Source organism: Typha angustifolia, chromosome 7 (assembly GCF_048772165.1).
Source record: "Typha angustifolia cultivar Huaian chromosome 7, ASM4877216v1, whole genome shotgun sequence".
NCBI lineage: Eukaryota > Viridiplantae > Streptophyta > Magnoliopsida > Poales > Typhaceae > Typha > Typha angustifolia.
Window position 1 is genome coordinate 3536239 of NC_133245.1, and position 15191 is coordinate 3551429.

The 15191-nt window shown below is 35.0% G+C and overlaps 3 protein-coding genes across 5 annotated transcripts; 2 read left to right on the top strand and 1 right to left on the bottom strand.

The window, feature by feature from the left end:
- Positions 1-1299: 1299 nt before the first annotated feature.
- Positions 1300-6284, top strand: LOC140762498 (DNA repair protein recA homolog 1, chloroplastic). Its single transcript, XM_073100344.1, has 13 exons — positions 1300-1567; positions 2187-2278; positions 2360-2435; positions 3159-3221; positions 3356-3485; positions 3760-3845; positions 3937-4062; positions 4142-4246; positions 4334-4390; positions 4549-4611; positions 4690-4766; positions 5017-5089; positions 5801-6284. Exons 1-13 carry the CDS (start codon positions 1367-1369, stop codon positions 5897-5899), a joined length of 1248 nt encoding a protein of 415 aa, XP_072956445.1. The 5' UTR covers positions 1300-1366; the 3' UTR covers positions 5900-6284.
- A 744-nt stretch (positions 6285-7028) lies between these two features.
- Positions 7029-10574, bottom strand: LOC140762499 (vacuolar protein sorting-associated protein 2 homolog 2-like). Of its 2 annotated transcripts, XM_073100347.1 has the most exons (11): positions 10338-10569; positions 9965-10009; positions 9725-9759; positions 9587-9637; positions 9317-9421; positions 9148-9219; positions 8940-9011; positions 8416-8496; positions 8219-8254; positions 8050-8114; positions 7034-7357 (listed from the first exon to the last, which is right to left on the bottom strand). In XM_073100347.1, exons 1-11 carry the CDS (start codon positions 10369-10371, stop codon positions 7288-7290), a joined length of 666 nt encoding a protein of 221 aa, XP_072956448.1. In that variant the 5' UTR covers positions 10372-10569; the 3' UTR covers positions 7034-7287. The 2 variants fall into 2 exon arrangements, with proteins under 2 accessions (XP_072956446.1, XP_072956448.1); XM_073100345.1 differs by having other exon boundaries at positions 7029-7357; positions 9587-9759; positions 10338-10574.
- A 607-nt stretch (positions 10575-11181) lies between these two features.
- LOC140762500 (cadmium-induced protein AS8) lies at positions 11182-15143 on the top strand. Of its 2 annotated transcripts, none has more exons than XM_073100348.1 (3): positions 11182-11356; positions 12273-12519; positions 14564-15143. In XM_073100348.1, the coding sequence occupies exons 2-3, from the start codon at positions 12279-12281 to the stop codon at positions 14842-14844; spliced, it is 522 nt and encodes a 173-aa protein (XP_072956449.1). In that variant the 5' UTR covers positions 11182-11356; positions 12273-12278; the 3' UTR covers positions 14845-15143. The 2 variants fall into 2 exon arrangements, with proteins under 2 accessions (XP_072956449.1, XP_072956450.1); XM_073100349.1 differs by having other exon boundaries at positions 12292-12519.
- The last annotated feature ends 48 nt before the right edge of the window (positions 15144-15191 follow it).

Consider the following 15191-nt stretch of genomic DNA (forward strand, 5'->3'; position numbering starts at 1 on the left):
TTTAAAGAGAGAGAAATGCTTATATAAAATTATTTTTTATAAAAGTGTAAAAAATGGAGGGAATTCAGCTGGTATTTAATTTTTAAAATTTTTTGGGCACGCTCTAAAATATTATAAATTTAATTTTTAAGATAACTATGCAACTATTCTTTTATATATATATATATATTGTCCCCTTATAGATATTTGCTTGGAGAAGATTTTAATTTAGATGAAAAAAACTAATAATTTTACTTTAGTCGTGAGTATATGAACTAGCTTAAAAAATTTTAAAGTACATAAAGCTAAAATAATTTTGAGTATAACTATAGAAATATAAAATATATTTAATTTTTTTAATAATTCTACAATTTCCACCCATGCCATTTGGACATAACTTGGTAATATATTATTAGCTTAGAAGGATGGCAGCAAAACCTTTGAGCAACTTGAAGGTTTGGAATATGCTAATTTTTACCAAAAGGAGAATTTGGAGGAGGATTGGAATATGCCAAACCATTGGAGTGAGATTGTCAAGACCCTCACAACATGAAAGCATCACAACACAATATATGGTTGAGACTTAAGAGGGGTTTATTTATTATAGCAACCAGTTTAGCTATAGGTTTGATTTCATAATCTAGCACTCTTAAAATATTAAATTTGACTCGTATCAGCTCAAACTTGGCTCCAAAGTAAAAGTTCAAACAAACTTTTAAGCTAGAAAATTTTGAGCAAAGCCTAAGCACAACTCGACTCGCTCGGTTTAATAAGACTCAAAATTTTTCATATGTTATATAAATTTATGCTATGTATAATATAATTATTAGATCAAGATCTAATAACTCATTTTTCTTTCTTATTAATTCAGATTTAATTCAAGCTTGACCGACCTGAATAAAACTTGAATTGAGCTTATTTAAGGCTCGAGTTTGAATTAATCTTCACATTAAGTCGGTTTAAAATTGAGCTCTCTGCCTTTTTCTAAGAAATAAGTATTCTTTATTTTTTTTTTCCAATAGATCATCAAGGGTAAATATAATGTAAATTATATGTGTTTTATGTGGATTTTTCTTTTTATAAAAATTTGGTTAATAACCCAATTTTCCCTTTCAACCGTTGACTTTTTTTTTTGTCCATTCAAATTTTAATTTATCCCCAAAATACTGTAGGTTAAAAGGGCTTATGTTGTATAAAAAATATTTAGAGTTCGATTATTTGGTAATTATCACCTCTAAAAGAAAATTATCAACGATTTTATACTTTTTTTGTTAATAAATCCATTTATAGCTTTATTTCCTCACACTGTGGAGACGAAAGACTCCATCTTTACTCCTCGCTTCTTAAACCTCTTCGCCTCTTCTCTTTTTGCTTGCTTCTTTGCTAGATGGTTTCTATCTACACCATCAAACCCAATGGATTCTACGGGAATCCTGGCCTTCTCATATCTTCTCCCCTTCGAGTCCCACCTCCTCTCCATTGCTCTCCGCCCTTCTTCTCCCGAAGTGCCATGAGACTAAGATGCGAGTTCGACTTGAAGGGAAACGGCGCGCTCTATGGCGACAACGACCCTCGCGTAATTGACCGGGTGAGCTCTATCTTGCTTCTCTTTCGATAAAAAAACCCATCTTGGGTTCTTCTCAAAATCGCTTTTTTTCGTCTTGGGTTTACTCTAGAACGATAACTTTTGAAGTGGATTTAGGTAGTCTTTTTATTGGTTTACATGTTAATGTTTTGTGGGCAGCGAGTGCTGTCTAATCCTTGCTTGACGAGGGAGCAATTCTTTGTACAGTAAGGTTAGACTAGAGTAAGAAGAAGATTGTTGGCTGGGATTCTTGTGTTGTTTGTTTATATATAGTATAGCTGATAGTTGAAAAAAATGTTGGTGAATTAGATACTGGTATCAATAGAAAAGATAGAACAAGAAACGACTATATTTGTGGTCATTTTGAGACCCGAGGCTAGAAGCAGTTGAGAAGAGGTGATAGAACCATTTAAGATGGTGCTGACATTTTTAGGGTACCACTAGCTGTGGTAAGTAAAAGTGAGAGAGGAGAACCAAAAAGGGACTTGAGTATAAATAGTTGGGAAAGATACAGTGAACCTTTTATTGATGAAGGATATTTTTTGCTGATCTATTACAGGCACAAATCTGAAGATTCTTTTTTCTTGTTCTTTTTGAAATATGATGATCTATTTCTATGCAGCAAAAAGCACTGGAAGCTGCAATGAATGACATTAACAATTCATTTGGAAAGGGAAGCGTTACAAGATTAGGAAGTGCTGGTGGTGCTTTAGTGTATGTTTTTAGTTCCCTTTTCTTTTGTCAAAAGTACATTAATAAATTGTGGATGATTATCATTTCATGACTCCGTGACAGTGAGACTTTTCCAAGTGGCTGTTTGACATTAGATTTTGCTCTGGGTGGTGGTCTCCCCAAAGGAAGAATAGTAGAGGTAACCTGTTACTTTACATCCAATAAATCAGCAATCATCTTTAAGTTGTTTTTGCCTTGATTTTGCTATCTGATTATGAAGAATAATGAAAAGGAATTCGTGGTACTGTGTAGAATAACTCAGAACAACTTTTTAATTGTCTTGTTTCTTTTATATCGATCATGTTCAGTAGGAGTATCTAACTGAAGCCTCTATTGGGCTTAGACATGCTAATGCACATTCTAATTCTTCTGACCTTTATGAAACCAATTTAAATTAAAAATAATACTCTTTGCAATGTAATAGGTGAAAGTAACACTTGTCTACGTGTTGCATATAGTAATGTCTCCGCTGATAATCTTCCAAATAATCACATTTCGCATTATATCTAATAGAAGAATTAGATCGACCTTACTTGCCTTCATAATGATAGGCTGATGAGGCAAAGATTTGCTAGTCATTTCTTTGGAATAATGATCATCAATCATTTCCTTCAAACTTGCGGTTTAGCATCTTAATTTGATTGAGAAATCTTTCTTGCCTCAGCATTTTAATATTGTAATGGTGTCATCATCTATTTTAGACATAGTATATCTACTTGGAAATCTTAGATAAACAGGATTGTCATTAATTTGGTAGAGAGAAGATATTTGAACTTGTCTCTTCTGGTTGCTTAATGGAGTTATATAAACTACACAGGCATGTGAATGCCAGAAAATGTTCCAACTGTTTTATGATTTGCAGATATTTGGTCCAGAGAGTAGTGGAAAGACCACCCTAGCTCTTCATGCAATTGCGGAAGTACAGGTTTGCATTTTATGAAGCTGTAGTACTACAAACCTAGCATGATGTTGCTTTTTATTTTTACTTTTAGTTTGTGAGGGAAAGCATGATGGTGTTGCCTGTCACAGAATTTGACATTGTTTGCAATAAATATGCAGAAGCTAGGTGGCTATGCCATGCTCGTTGATGCAGAGCATGCTTTTGATCCAGCCTATTCGAAGGCACTGGGAGTAGACATAGAAAATCTGATTGTGTGCCAGCCTGATAATGGAGAGATGGCATTAGAAAGTAACACCTTCCTTCTCATCAGTATTGTAATCAGTTTCTTTCTTCTATGTGATCCTATCTATTTACTCAGCAAATGTTAACTGGAAATGGAAAATTTGTATAGCTTATATAAAATTTCTCTTGTAAATTAAGATCTATTTGATCGGATTTTGTGAACTCTATTTTCATCAATAGTCCATGTCAGTCTTGTAGTATATGAGCAAAAATGGGTAGGTAAGATCAAGCGCATGCTTACTTCACTAGTAAGGTTTGACTAACTTTCTTTCTATCTCAGTTGCGGATCGTATGTGCAGATCTGGGGCAGTTGATCTCATTTGTGTTGATTCAGTATCAGCTTTAACTCCACGTGCTGAAATTGAAGTAGGCCTGCCTTCTTTTTTATTTTTTATTTAATTGGCCAAAGAGCTATGCCTGCTCAACATTAAGGTTGAATGTGAAATCTTTGCTTTAGGGTGAGATCGGGATGCAGCAAATGGGTCTGCAAGCTCGTTTAATGAGTCAAGCACTTCGAAAAATGTCAGGAAATGCGTCAAAGGCTGGCTGTACTCTTATCTTCTTGAATCAGATAAGATACAAGGTCTGGGCCATCTGACAGTTGGTTTCCTTCCATTTTGATTCGTGGAACTTATAACTCATTATCTTTTTTGCTTCATAAGATTGGAGTATTTTACGGGAATCCTGAAGTCACTAGTGGAGGGATAGCTTTAAAGTTTTTTGCATCTGTTCGCCTTGAGATACGTCAAATTGGGAAGATAAAATCTGTAAGCCCAGTGAACTAGCTTCTGATTCACTTCCTGATGAGATCTTTGAATGTACCAACTCACGAAAGTTTGTTGTTCTTTGTGCAGGCAAAAGGAGATGAAGATGTTGGTGTCAAGGTTCGTGTAAGAGTGCAAAAAAGTAAAGTATGTCAGCTAACTTCACTTTTTATCCTCTGTTATGTGACATATTTTGTGATTCCTGATTAATTGATTTACTGCTAAACTTGCAAAGAAGCAGCTAAAGTTAAGCCTATGCTCTTGTTTTAAGTGGAATTTTGCTTGTTTGGTTGTCTTCTCCTCAGGTCTCTCGGCCCTATAAACAAGCTGAATTTGAAATTATATTCGGAGAGGGAGTCAGTAAACTGGTTAGTACATGATCTGACAAAGTTTATCTTTTTGTGCAAAAAGCTTATTATTCTTATGCTGAAAGCTTTCATGTCCAGGGATGTGTTTTGGACTGCGCTGAGATGATGGATGTTGTGGCCAAGAAAGGATCGTGGTATAGCTATGGAGACCAGAGGTTTGCTGCTTGCACTAAAACATATATGAACCGATAAGATATGATCGTGTCCTTGTCTGGCACTTATTCATGTGTTCTTAAAATGAGCAACTATTTTTGTAAAGCAACAGTCTATCTTTTCTGTAGATAGCATTTTAGCTCCAATATCTGAGTCCTTTGCTAAGGAACAGTTGTATGTGAGTTTTTTTTTCTTCAATACATGTAATCAAGAATTCCCAATCTGAAATATTATGCTTGAAACTTTAAACAGGTTAGGGCAAGGAAGAGACAAAGCACTACAGTATCTGAGAGACAACCCTCATATCTGCAGTGAAATAGAAAAGGTGAGTATGCTCATTTACTTGGTATTCTCTGGATGCTCCTTTCTTGCAATCCAAGTTGCAGTGTGTTTTCCATCTCTAATACCTAAAATGACAGTACAGTTGTATTTCTTCTGTTGTCTGATATTCTTAAATATTGAAGCTACATACCCTGCTATACTTGCCTTTCTCAACATCAATCATTTCTAGCAAAGAGTTGCTTGGTGTAGAAAACTACCTGTATCATTCAACGAACTAATTTCCAAATGTTCCCCTCATTGGTTCCTGGCCCACTGTCATGAACAAACTCACTATTTTCTTGTGTATGTTGAATCATTGCGAGAAGCAGAGCAGTTTCTGTACTTTCTTGACTGTACTAACCTTGAGCACCATGACCAGGAAGCAAGGAACTAATGATGAGGTCATGGAGCTTGTTCTATGCATTATTGCCCACATAATTGTTAATTATGGATATCCTAGAGTCAAAAGTCCTTTGACCAAGTTATATTTAAATTTGGACCGTGCTTCTCTTATCTTAACAAGTATAAATGTCCACTCAAATGATACTTTTTCCTTCCACCAAATATTTTCCTTTCCTTATGTATCTTGGTTCAAGTACCTAAATACATAATTAAACCACTTATATCTGATACGTTCTCTTTCGCCAGCTTGTTTAGAAGAATGACAGTAAGGGCCAGCATACTTTCTTACTATGTATGAAACTATCATCTGCAGGCAGTCCGACCTATGATTACAGAAGGGACCAGACATATGAGCCTTCTAGCATTTGGCCAATCAGCTATTGCTGAAGATGAGCAGGAACATGATGATTGATGCTCCTGCAACAATTGTCATTCCTGACACTTAGTTGCGCAAGAAAATGAAACCTAACTTTTGACATTCTCCTGTTCGTGACAAGCGTCAGCCAATGACAGTGGTGGAACAATCCATCCATTATGAAACAATGGTGTTTGTCAGGGAAATCCGGCCAGGGGCAAAAGAATGAGCAATCAATTATTTGTGTAGTTGAAGATAATCTCTGTAAATTGCATTATGCATCAGGTTTACTCCATTTTGTAACATGAGCTGGTGCTGAAAATTAAAAGATGAAAAAGAAAGCTGCCCGAATCTTTCTGTAAGTGTTGAATGATGCTCCTTGAAATATCTTTGTCAGACTGGCCATCTTGGCTATGAATGAAGTTCTTTGTTCTTACGTCAAGCACAAGTTTCAGATTCTTCTTCTGCATAGATTTATAATAGCTTTTGTTCGTTTGCTTGGGCGATCCGCTGAGATTATGTCAGAGACATTCACTGGCCATGAAGTGCAAATGTTTTCAGCATCTGTAGTAGATGTTATATCAGTTGGATGGAAATATTTTTATCCATAAATTAGGATTAGATAATTTATTTTTATTTTTATTTTTTTGTAATCCCCCATTACAAAAAGATATGAGTGTGACCGCTTCTTCCCATTTTGAGACTGCTCAAAATGTGGTTGTATTGGTGTTCATCTAACAACAACGCACTTGATTAGCTCAGACGTGGAAAGTTCTTCTTACTCTCAGGAAAAAATATACAAAATAATTATTACAGAAACATTGCAGTCTCATGCACTTCGATGACCTGCAGGCCCACAACCAACATCAAATATAAGTGCGGCTTTTTTTTTTTTTTTTTACATGTATATGCTTAAAAATCTCTTATTTACTTGTATGCTCTAAAATTGATATTTATATGAATACACCTTAAAAGTTAAAACTATGTTATTTTGCATTAATAAAAAAAGATCAAAATACTGTTAAAGAGAAATTTATAAAAGCCAGAATACAGATATTATTGTCATTTATATCTATATTATTCAAATATTAACAGTGATTAACTAGATATCCATACAAAACATAGAAAAAGATATACATATAAAAACTGTGGTTTTTGGGAGATATACATAGAAATATTAACTTTAGATAAAATATTTTTGAAGGGAATGTATAATGTATGAAAAAAAAACAATATAAGTACACTACCCAATATTTATTAGGCATTCATAGTTCACACACTATGGTAGAGGACAATATGAAAGGAGGTTCATGTACTACATAGCTCATACATTTATCATTACCTAAAAGAATATCTATTGCCAGTATTGTTGTCAACTGCAAACAAAGCTTTTCTTGCTAATCAGATTGACATACAGAGGACATATATTTTCATTGTTTGGCTGGTCAAATGCGTCGCAGGGATGCCAACCTCTTCTCCAGATCATCAACTTCAGAAGTTTGGGGAGCTGCAGTTCTGCAAACACATGTACCAGGACACAGTGAAAGAAAAGCCAAATAACCCAGAGCGAGGGCAAAAGAAAGTTTCTGACTTACAAACTGTTTACTAATCTAAGCCACCATATCTGGGAAGCATATATCATGTAAAGTACATTGCATGGTCCATTAACTCTGATTGCTATGCAATGCGGATGTCACTAATATCTAGTAGCAGAAATTATGGCAAAGCACGGCTGCAGTTTCTTGGTGACCTATATAAATACAAGTTCGCACTGATTTTTTTAGTTTGGCAAGTACATGGAGAATCTTTGATTCATGCTAGTAGATGTTCAATAATTAACAATATCTTCAATCTTTTTCTCTGTATTTCATGCTTGATACAGATGCTATATTGCTATCACAAAGAACCACCATCTTGATGTATCTCAAGAAACTTCCCTGTAATATGATTGATTCTTTTCTTCAGAAAAATCTGACATTGCATCAAGTAATGTAAGATTTAGCAAACAAATCTCGTAACTCAAGAGTTCACATCCTTCATTGGTATCAGCTGTGGCTAAGCTTTGATTGCAAATAGTTACTCTGTTAGTACTAGCTTAGTTAAGGAAAAGTTATCCTGATATTAAGGAAAGTAATCTGATCTTCTTTAAATTTTCAATTATGTTAAAGGCATAAATAAGCTCAGGGACTATCAGAAATATATTATACCGTGCCGCGGTGTTCTCAACTTTTTTATTGTTCACTGCAATACGGCCTTTAGGAGCTGAAGATAGCTGCATAAAGTCAAGAGAATAGGAATATTAAATCAGCACCAAATTTGTATATTTTGATGAAGAAAGAGCAAATATATAATTAACTTCACTAATAAAAAGGATACCTGGGAGGCAACATCAACCCCAATTTCATCAAGCACCTAGAAAGACCAGATTAAAAGAGAGATTATTAATCCAACTTTGTAGTACTACTTTTCTTCAAGTAAATGTGGACAAAAGAAATAAAATTTCAACTGATAATTCTGAAAGAACATATCACCTTGAATCCCAGACTAATGAGAAATTGAGAGAGACAATTTACCTGGTTTGTGAGCTCTTCTGTTTCCTCTTCTGCTTCATCTTTATCTAGAGTTTCATCTATGGTCTCTGACATCATCTCAATCTGTATGGGAAAAGCAAAAAAGCAGTTCATACAAATGCTCGGCCTTGCAACATATCTGGCTGTGACTGAAAAAGTGAGTAAATAAGATTTACTAAGGCTAGTAGTCTCAATTTGAAGCATATTGTAATGGTTCCTCAAAATTATTCACCATATCCTTTTTCCCCTCATATTGGAATTAAAAATCCAGAAGGAAGAAAGTTTAGGGATAGACTATCACTGGTCATGAGAGAAAAGTCAGATGTACTACTTTATGTTTGATATAATATGGACATAAATGAACAGGAAGTAATGGTAAGTTTTTCCAAGATGAATATGGACCGAACTAAATCAAGGCTTTGGAAAGAAAGTCATGATTTTACAAGAAAAATGTAAATACAAATAAAAATATGGGAGTGCCCATAAAGCTAATAATTAAATCAGATAGTAGTTTCCAAAGGTTTTACCGTCATGTCCATCTGAGTTGATTGCTTCTGGAACTCCCTCATTATTTTTGCTTGTTTTGCTGGTTCCATTTGCTAAAACATGCCAACCATCGTCACATGTTAATCTCTCAGTAGAATTTTAGATGACTAGAACAATCAATTAAGCATGTAAATATTTCAGGTCTGGAACTTATGCATGTCTGGATTCCAACTTTGTTTAGCATTATACCTTGTTCATTGCTGCCATTGCTTTACTTGCACCTTTCATTCCAGCAGAAATTGAAGTACTAGCATACATCGCCTAGGAATACAAAAAAGGATACAACATTCTTAAATCTGGAAATGTGACTGCACAAGTTGCTAAGTATCCTGACACTATCAAAATCAGAGTTCCTTACCTGTGTATGAGTTGCTACACCTCTTATCTGTGCACGAGTTCCCTGCAAATTTGTGATTTGTTGCCTGAGCCGGATAAGTTGCCGAGCTAAGATTCGAGTGGCAGCCTGAAAAATGCAGATACGCCATAAACAAGTAAATCTTGTGATTCAGAAAGTTTGAACATAAACAATTGACAGCATTGATAATATAATGCACAAAGCTGATGGTCATGCACAATAAGAGAATGCCCAAAACAATACAAAGTCAATCAATTAATCCAATAAGCTTGCCTCATTTCCAGTTTTTGCAGTTTTCTTTATCTCTGCCACCAGTTTCTTCTCCTGCCATGAATCACCAGAAGATGAGAACATAAAAACATCGGAATCTACAGATGGATTAGATCCAACAATTTGGGCCAGCAAACAAACCTCCAATTGCAGGGAAGCAATCTCGCGCTCAATACCTGAAGTTAAAAGACAAATAAATCAAGTAAATACTGCAAAACTTTTGACATTGGGCCCACCAATTTATGTAATATTTTTATTTTATAACAAGAAGAAATGTATACAAAGCATGTTAGAGATTGCATTTCGTAACAGAGAAAATCAAAGAAATTCTCCATATTTCAATGAATTATCCACAAACTGCACGCCAAGATATGCCCTCACCTCTAGTGGCGTCTGCCATTTCCCTCTTGCTCGTCCTGAGAGCATCTGAACAGCAAGGCACGATGAGATCAAAATCATTTACAGAAAAGGAATAAACAGAAAATACCCTAATGAAGAGAAGAAAAAAAAAACCCAAATATATTATCCGGACAATTTTTTCGCATCCAGGAAGAAAATGAACAATAAAATCCGTAAAGACGCATCGAGATAAAATCTGTGAAATAAAACCTAAAAAACAACTTTTTTCAAAACGTAACTCGAAATCTAACCGAATGAGCACGGAATCAAGACCATGAACCATCAAATCCCAACCTTTGAACAAAATGCGAGAGGAACAAAAAAGAAGAACAAAACCCAAACAGGAAAATCTCACCTTTGGCGGAGACCTTCTTCTTAAAAATGTTCATGATTCCTCCCTTGATCAAGAGTAAAACAGTACAAGAATCGAAGAGGAGTGCGAGATCTTCCAATAAAGGAAGGTATTAAGATCAAATATTGGCTAGGGATTCGAGTGCCGCAGCTCTAAAAAAAAAGAAGTGTGTGAGAGAGCTTTCTCGTTTTGCTCCTCGCACAACGGCAGTGCCCGAGTAGCCGTTGCAGAGTAGAGCACTAGTAGTGGGCCAGAGAGTCTCGCGTAATTAATAAAATATCCATGGGTTCTTCTGGAAAATGGTGGATATGTCCCATTGGTTTGAAATGAGTTTTTGATATGCTGGGAAATATATTTATCAGACGACCAAAATTAAATATACCCATGTTATTTTTAATAGAGAAATTTAACGAATAAACTAACGGACTAAATATTATAATATTCTTTCATAGTTAAAGAAATCAATATATTACGAAAAAAAAAAAATCTATGTAAAAATTGCAAAACTTCAATTACCCTAAAAATTAATTAAATATTGACCCTAATATCTAAAGGGGATGGATTTAAACTTCAACTCCACTACTATACTACTAGGCTTCAGAGCTCCAGCCTACCTTTTACTTTTGAAAGGGTGTTTTAAAGAAATTTTCTTTTGAATTTTTCTAACAGACCCCGCTCCCATGTGATAACTTTAATCGTCAGATGAACGCGATTGGTCCATTTTTGTGTGATTTACATTTAACAAGCCTAATACAACGGCGAAGGAAAGGACTAATTTGTAATAAAAAGAGAGACAAGGATGTTTTCGGTACACCATGGATAAGATCTAAATGTTATCCGACGGATGAAATGAAAAGCGTATTCTTCTACTCGGGTCATCGTCTCGGATCTAAATGTTATCACACCGCACCCCTCGGTTGCAGCCTAGGTGAAAAGATCTTGGTGAAGAAAACAACTTTATCTTTCCGAGTTCTGGATTCGTGTAAAGTTTCATATCAATTTCATTTCGAAATTTTTTGAAGGTACGCCCTTTAATATCGCCGTTTTTTTTTTTTGTTTTTGTTTTTTTTTGCTTAGATTGAAGTGATTCAGTAGCTTGAGTTTGTATACATTGTCTCAGTTATTCATGAAACTATTGCTTTTAATTGCTAGTTTGGTGTGAGATGGAGTAGTTAGCTTACTTTTCTGCAGGTTGTAGTTCCATTGGGTAACCCTTTCATGGATTTCTCTTAAAAAAAATCCTTCCTTGTTCTCAATCATCCTTCCATTTTACCATGATACTCCAAGTTTCTGAACTTACTTATCCCAGATAATAAGAAATTGAAGAGAACCCTCAATCGCATGAGTTGTTATGAGTTGTTAGGGACAAGGAGAAAATTTTATCATTTCAGAGGAAATGGAATATTTTGTTTTGTTTAATACCAAAAAGAAGAAAAGCAATTGCAAATGCTAATTATCGGTGATGTATATATACACACTTATATACATAAATATATGTAAACAGTATGTGTTTGTGCGTCCACGGCCTTTCAGAATATTGTATCGACTAGAGAACAATCCAAAGTTGGAAGAAGTTCATGAAGAAGTAACAAAATTTTACAACTGGTTTTCACATGACTTCATGAACTAGTCTATCACCTTCTAGTTTTCCAGTGAACTGTAATCTCATGCAGCTAGTCAGCAAACTCCTAAAATTCTCCTTGTCATTTGAAGAGATGAAGGAAGAGGCTACTTTTCGATATTCTACTTATATTTAGAGATACTCTTCTTTTCTTCTATTACCTTATCTTTCATTTTAATTCTTGTTTGTGATGAAATACATGACTTTTCCTTGTTTGAATCAAACCTGAATTTCCATCATGCTATTTTATCTTTGGCAAACTTCTGAATCTTAGTTCAATGGACTATAACTCTGGTCTGGAAACAATCTTATGGCAGTTCTTTATGATCATAAAAGGATTGTTCAGGAGGTATGAGAGATGGAACCCTGTGCACCCCACACTTGGCACTTTCTGGGGTATGGGAATAGGGGTTGGATGTGGTGTTGGATGGGGTCCTGGGTTTGGCCCTGAGGTCATTGGTTATGTGGGGGCTGGCTGTGGGATAGGATTTAGTGTTGGATTTACATTGGCTGGTGTGGGCATTGGCCTCCCACAAAACGTTCTCCTCCAGATACCACACAATGGTATGTCTATTTATTTCACTTTTCTTGCTTTACCAACATATGACGATCCCGCAACTTATTTACTACCAAAGAGCATATGTACACATACTAAGAGAATATATTTGATGAATGTAGTTGGCTCATATAAAGTACCTTTTGGGCTTATTATGTTGTTCTATATGTTTGAGGGATACCATTTGCACTTTTGCAGTTTGTAGAATTATGTTACACTCTAGCATGGTAAAACTTCATGCATACACTAGCCACTGTCACCTTTATTATATTACATGTTATGACTACAGTTTGCTTAAGTAAATTCTGTTCATTCATACTTTCATAGTTTAGCATAAATGTTTTATATATGCTTATGAATGGAGTTAATTTGTGGAATTCCAAGGCTTAAATTAACTACCACAGGATACAAAACAATTAGGCTCCGTTTGGTTTGAGTTTAGGCCAAGTATCTTTTTATTTTTATTTTTTTATACCTAACTAATTTTACTTTTCTAAATAATTAAGACTAAGAAATGAAATCAACTAATCAAATTCGGAGCTTAGCCTCAAATCAAATAAGCCCTTGGGTCTCAGCAACTGAATGGTCATCTTGACATTCTGCTAACTTAATAACCTTTACTTGTTCATAACAAAACCTTCTTAAAGCTTACAAAAACTTGCTTGGACTTGTTTCATAGCTCAAATTCAACATGGATAATTAAAATATCTTATTCTGTGTGGACTTTTCCTTTCAGTAATACCTGTGTAACAGTGTAAGCATTGAAGTCTAGTAAAAATCTAAGACGTGCTATGAGGTATCACTCAGTGACAGCATATTGCATTTTGATGAAAAAAATGTACCGCATAACATGTAAAGCTGTATACCAAGTTAAGTCCAGTGATTATTGACATACACGGATACACCTTTAATATCTAGCATATATATGTGCAGATTCTTGGAGGCATGTTATACTATAAATTCCGTCAGGCTGTAAATGCAGCTTCCAAAAAAGAGATGAATATGTAGTGAATTGTCACATGGAAACACTGCCTTTTAGGAAATGAAATGTGATGAACAAAGTGAGTTTTTAATTTGAGACATTGTCCTCTAGGATTTCAAGTTCTTTGTTGTATATTACAGTATTTTTTTTTTCTTGGGATATCTTAGTGAGTTTTTTCAGCAGCATTCCAATTTCAGGACTAGTTTATGTGCTGCCATCAATTTACATGGAAATATGCCCTTAAAGTTACTCATAAAAAGCTAGGTCCACAAAGAATAAAGACTGAAGAGATTGAAGCTGGTTCTGTTTTTTCATCATTAATTGCTAATTTAGATGTACAAGTATCGGAGCATACTGATAAAGCAACTTTGAGGATTTTTTTCTGCTACTTTGCCCCTAGTGTCTGAAGTGTCAACTAAGAATAACTCTGGCCTCTGAAGACCATCTTAGTTTACAACACCAACCTACTCTGTTTAGGTTTGAATAACTGTGAAGATTTTACTTTTCAGTGTGGTACTTTCAGGAGATAATACCTGAGCTATGACCTTTCGAAATTTTTTTTAAAAAAAAAAAACCAACTTATCTGATTTCTAGTTCACTATTTTTTATTTTCTTAAGTACTTACACATGCACTTCAACAATAATTTAGAATGTAAGTAGAGACATGAACAATAGATGTTATCTGTGAACATATTCTACATTTGTTACATCAACTAAAAATTTTAGCTTAACCTCTTATATTTCTTCACAAACTGATAAAAGTTTCTATGGCTAGGTGTTTTTAAACTGCATTCCAGATATAGGGTGGGTAGAGTACATGCTAATTACAGAATGCATCATTGAACATAATCAACAACTAAGCAGCCATCATTCGCTACTACTCTAAATGAAATGGATTTATGTAGGGAATTGGAATGCTATGTGGCTGTGTTCTCTAATAGTTGATTATATCGGTTACCCTTTTCATCCTTTTCAATTAAGCATTGACTGGCTCTTCTAGACAGCATTCAGAAACTCACATGTGGCAATTATGATCTTTCAGCAGAAAACTTATAAATATTTCTTTTCAGCTTCTGCAACAAGTAATGCACCTCTGGAGTCGGCAAGAACATATGCGTTTACTATCATGAAGAATGTGGCTGGGGACACTTTCAACTTTTTTACGCCTTATATATCCTTTGCAAGGAAAGCGACTATTAGAAAGTTCTCAAACTTTAAGGAGAATGTTCAGATAGCTGAAAGAGTGAATTTCAGGAACCTGAACAAAACTGTGTCAGGGCGAATTCAATCAACTGTGGAATGTTTAGGAGCTTTGAAAGACCAGCATAGGCCTCCTAGGAAAGGTGCATGAAGAACTTCAAATGAGTCTTTCCGCAACGTAGAAAAGTGAAATTTTCTGGTTGTCGTTAAATGGCCGTTGTTTTTTGTGTTCATCTACTTCCTTTTTCAAATTTTGAGAATGAGCAGAGAGTAGTTTCTTTGTTTCCTGTCAGAGCGCCTCTTCCATACCCTCCTCCTCCATCCAAGTAGATGGTTGTTTAACGTGAAAGAACCAAAGGTGAAATTGAGATGTCGTAACATTCACCTCTTAGATAGGTAAATTATCTCTGTATTGGAATTCCAATATATGAATGTTACTCGCTTTCCGTCGATGCCTTGACTTTTGCTTGTAGTCTTAAACAGTCGTGACGAGCTTAA

Excerpts from the sequence above, each read along its gene's own strand:
- LOC140762498 (XM_073100344.1), top strand. The coding sequence starts at position 1,367 with ATGGTTTCTATCTACACCATCAAACCCAATGGATTCTACGGGAATCCT. Across the intron at positions 3,222-3,355 it reads ATGCAATTGCGGAAGTACAG|AAGCTAGGTGGCTATGCCAT; the intron begins GTTTGCATTTTA and ends ATAAATATGCAG. Across the intron at positions 4,612-4,689 it reads GAGAGGGAGTCAGTAAACTG|GGATGTGTTTTGGACTGCGC; the intron begins GTTAGTACATGA and ends TTTCATGTCCAG.
- LOC140762499 (XM_073100345.1), bottom strand. The coding sequence starts at position 10,371 with ATGAACATTTTTAAGAAGAAGGTCTCCGCCAAAG. Across the intron at positions 9,220-9,316 it reads GTGTAGCAACTCATACACAG|GCGATGTATGCTAGTACTTC; the intron begins GTAAGGAACTCT and ends TTGTATTCCTAG. Across the intron at positions 8,255-8,415 it reads CAGAAGAGCTCACAAACCAG|GTGCTTGATGAAATTGGGGT; the intron begins GTAAATTGTCTC and ends TGGTCTTTCTAG.
- LOC140762500 (XM_073100348.1), top strand. The coding sequence starts at position 12,279 with ATGATCATAAAAGGATTGTTCAGGAGGTATGAGAGATGGAACCCTGTG. Across the intron at positions 12,520-14,563 it reads CCTCCAGATACCACACAATG|CTTCTGCAACAAGTAATGCA; the intron begins GTATGTCTATTT and ends ATTTCTTTTCAG.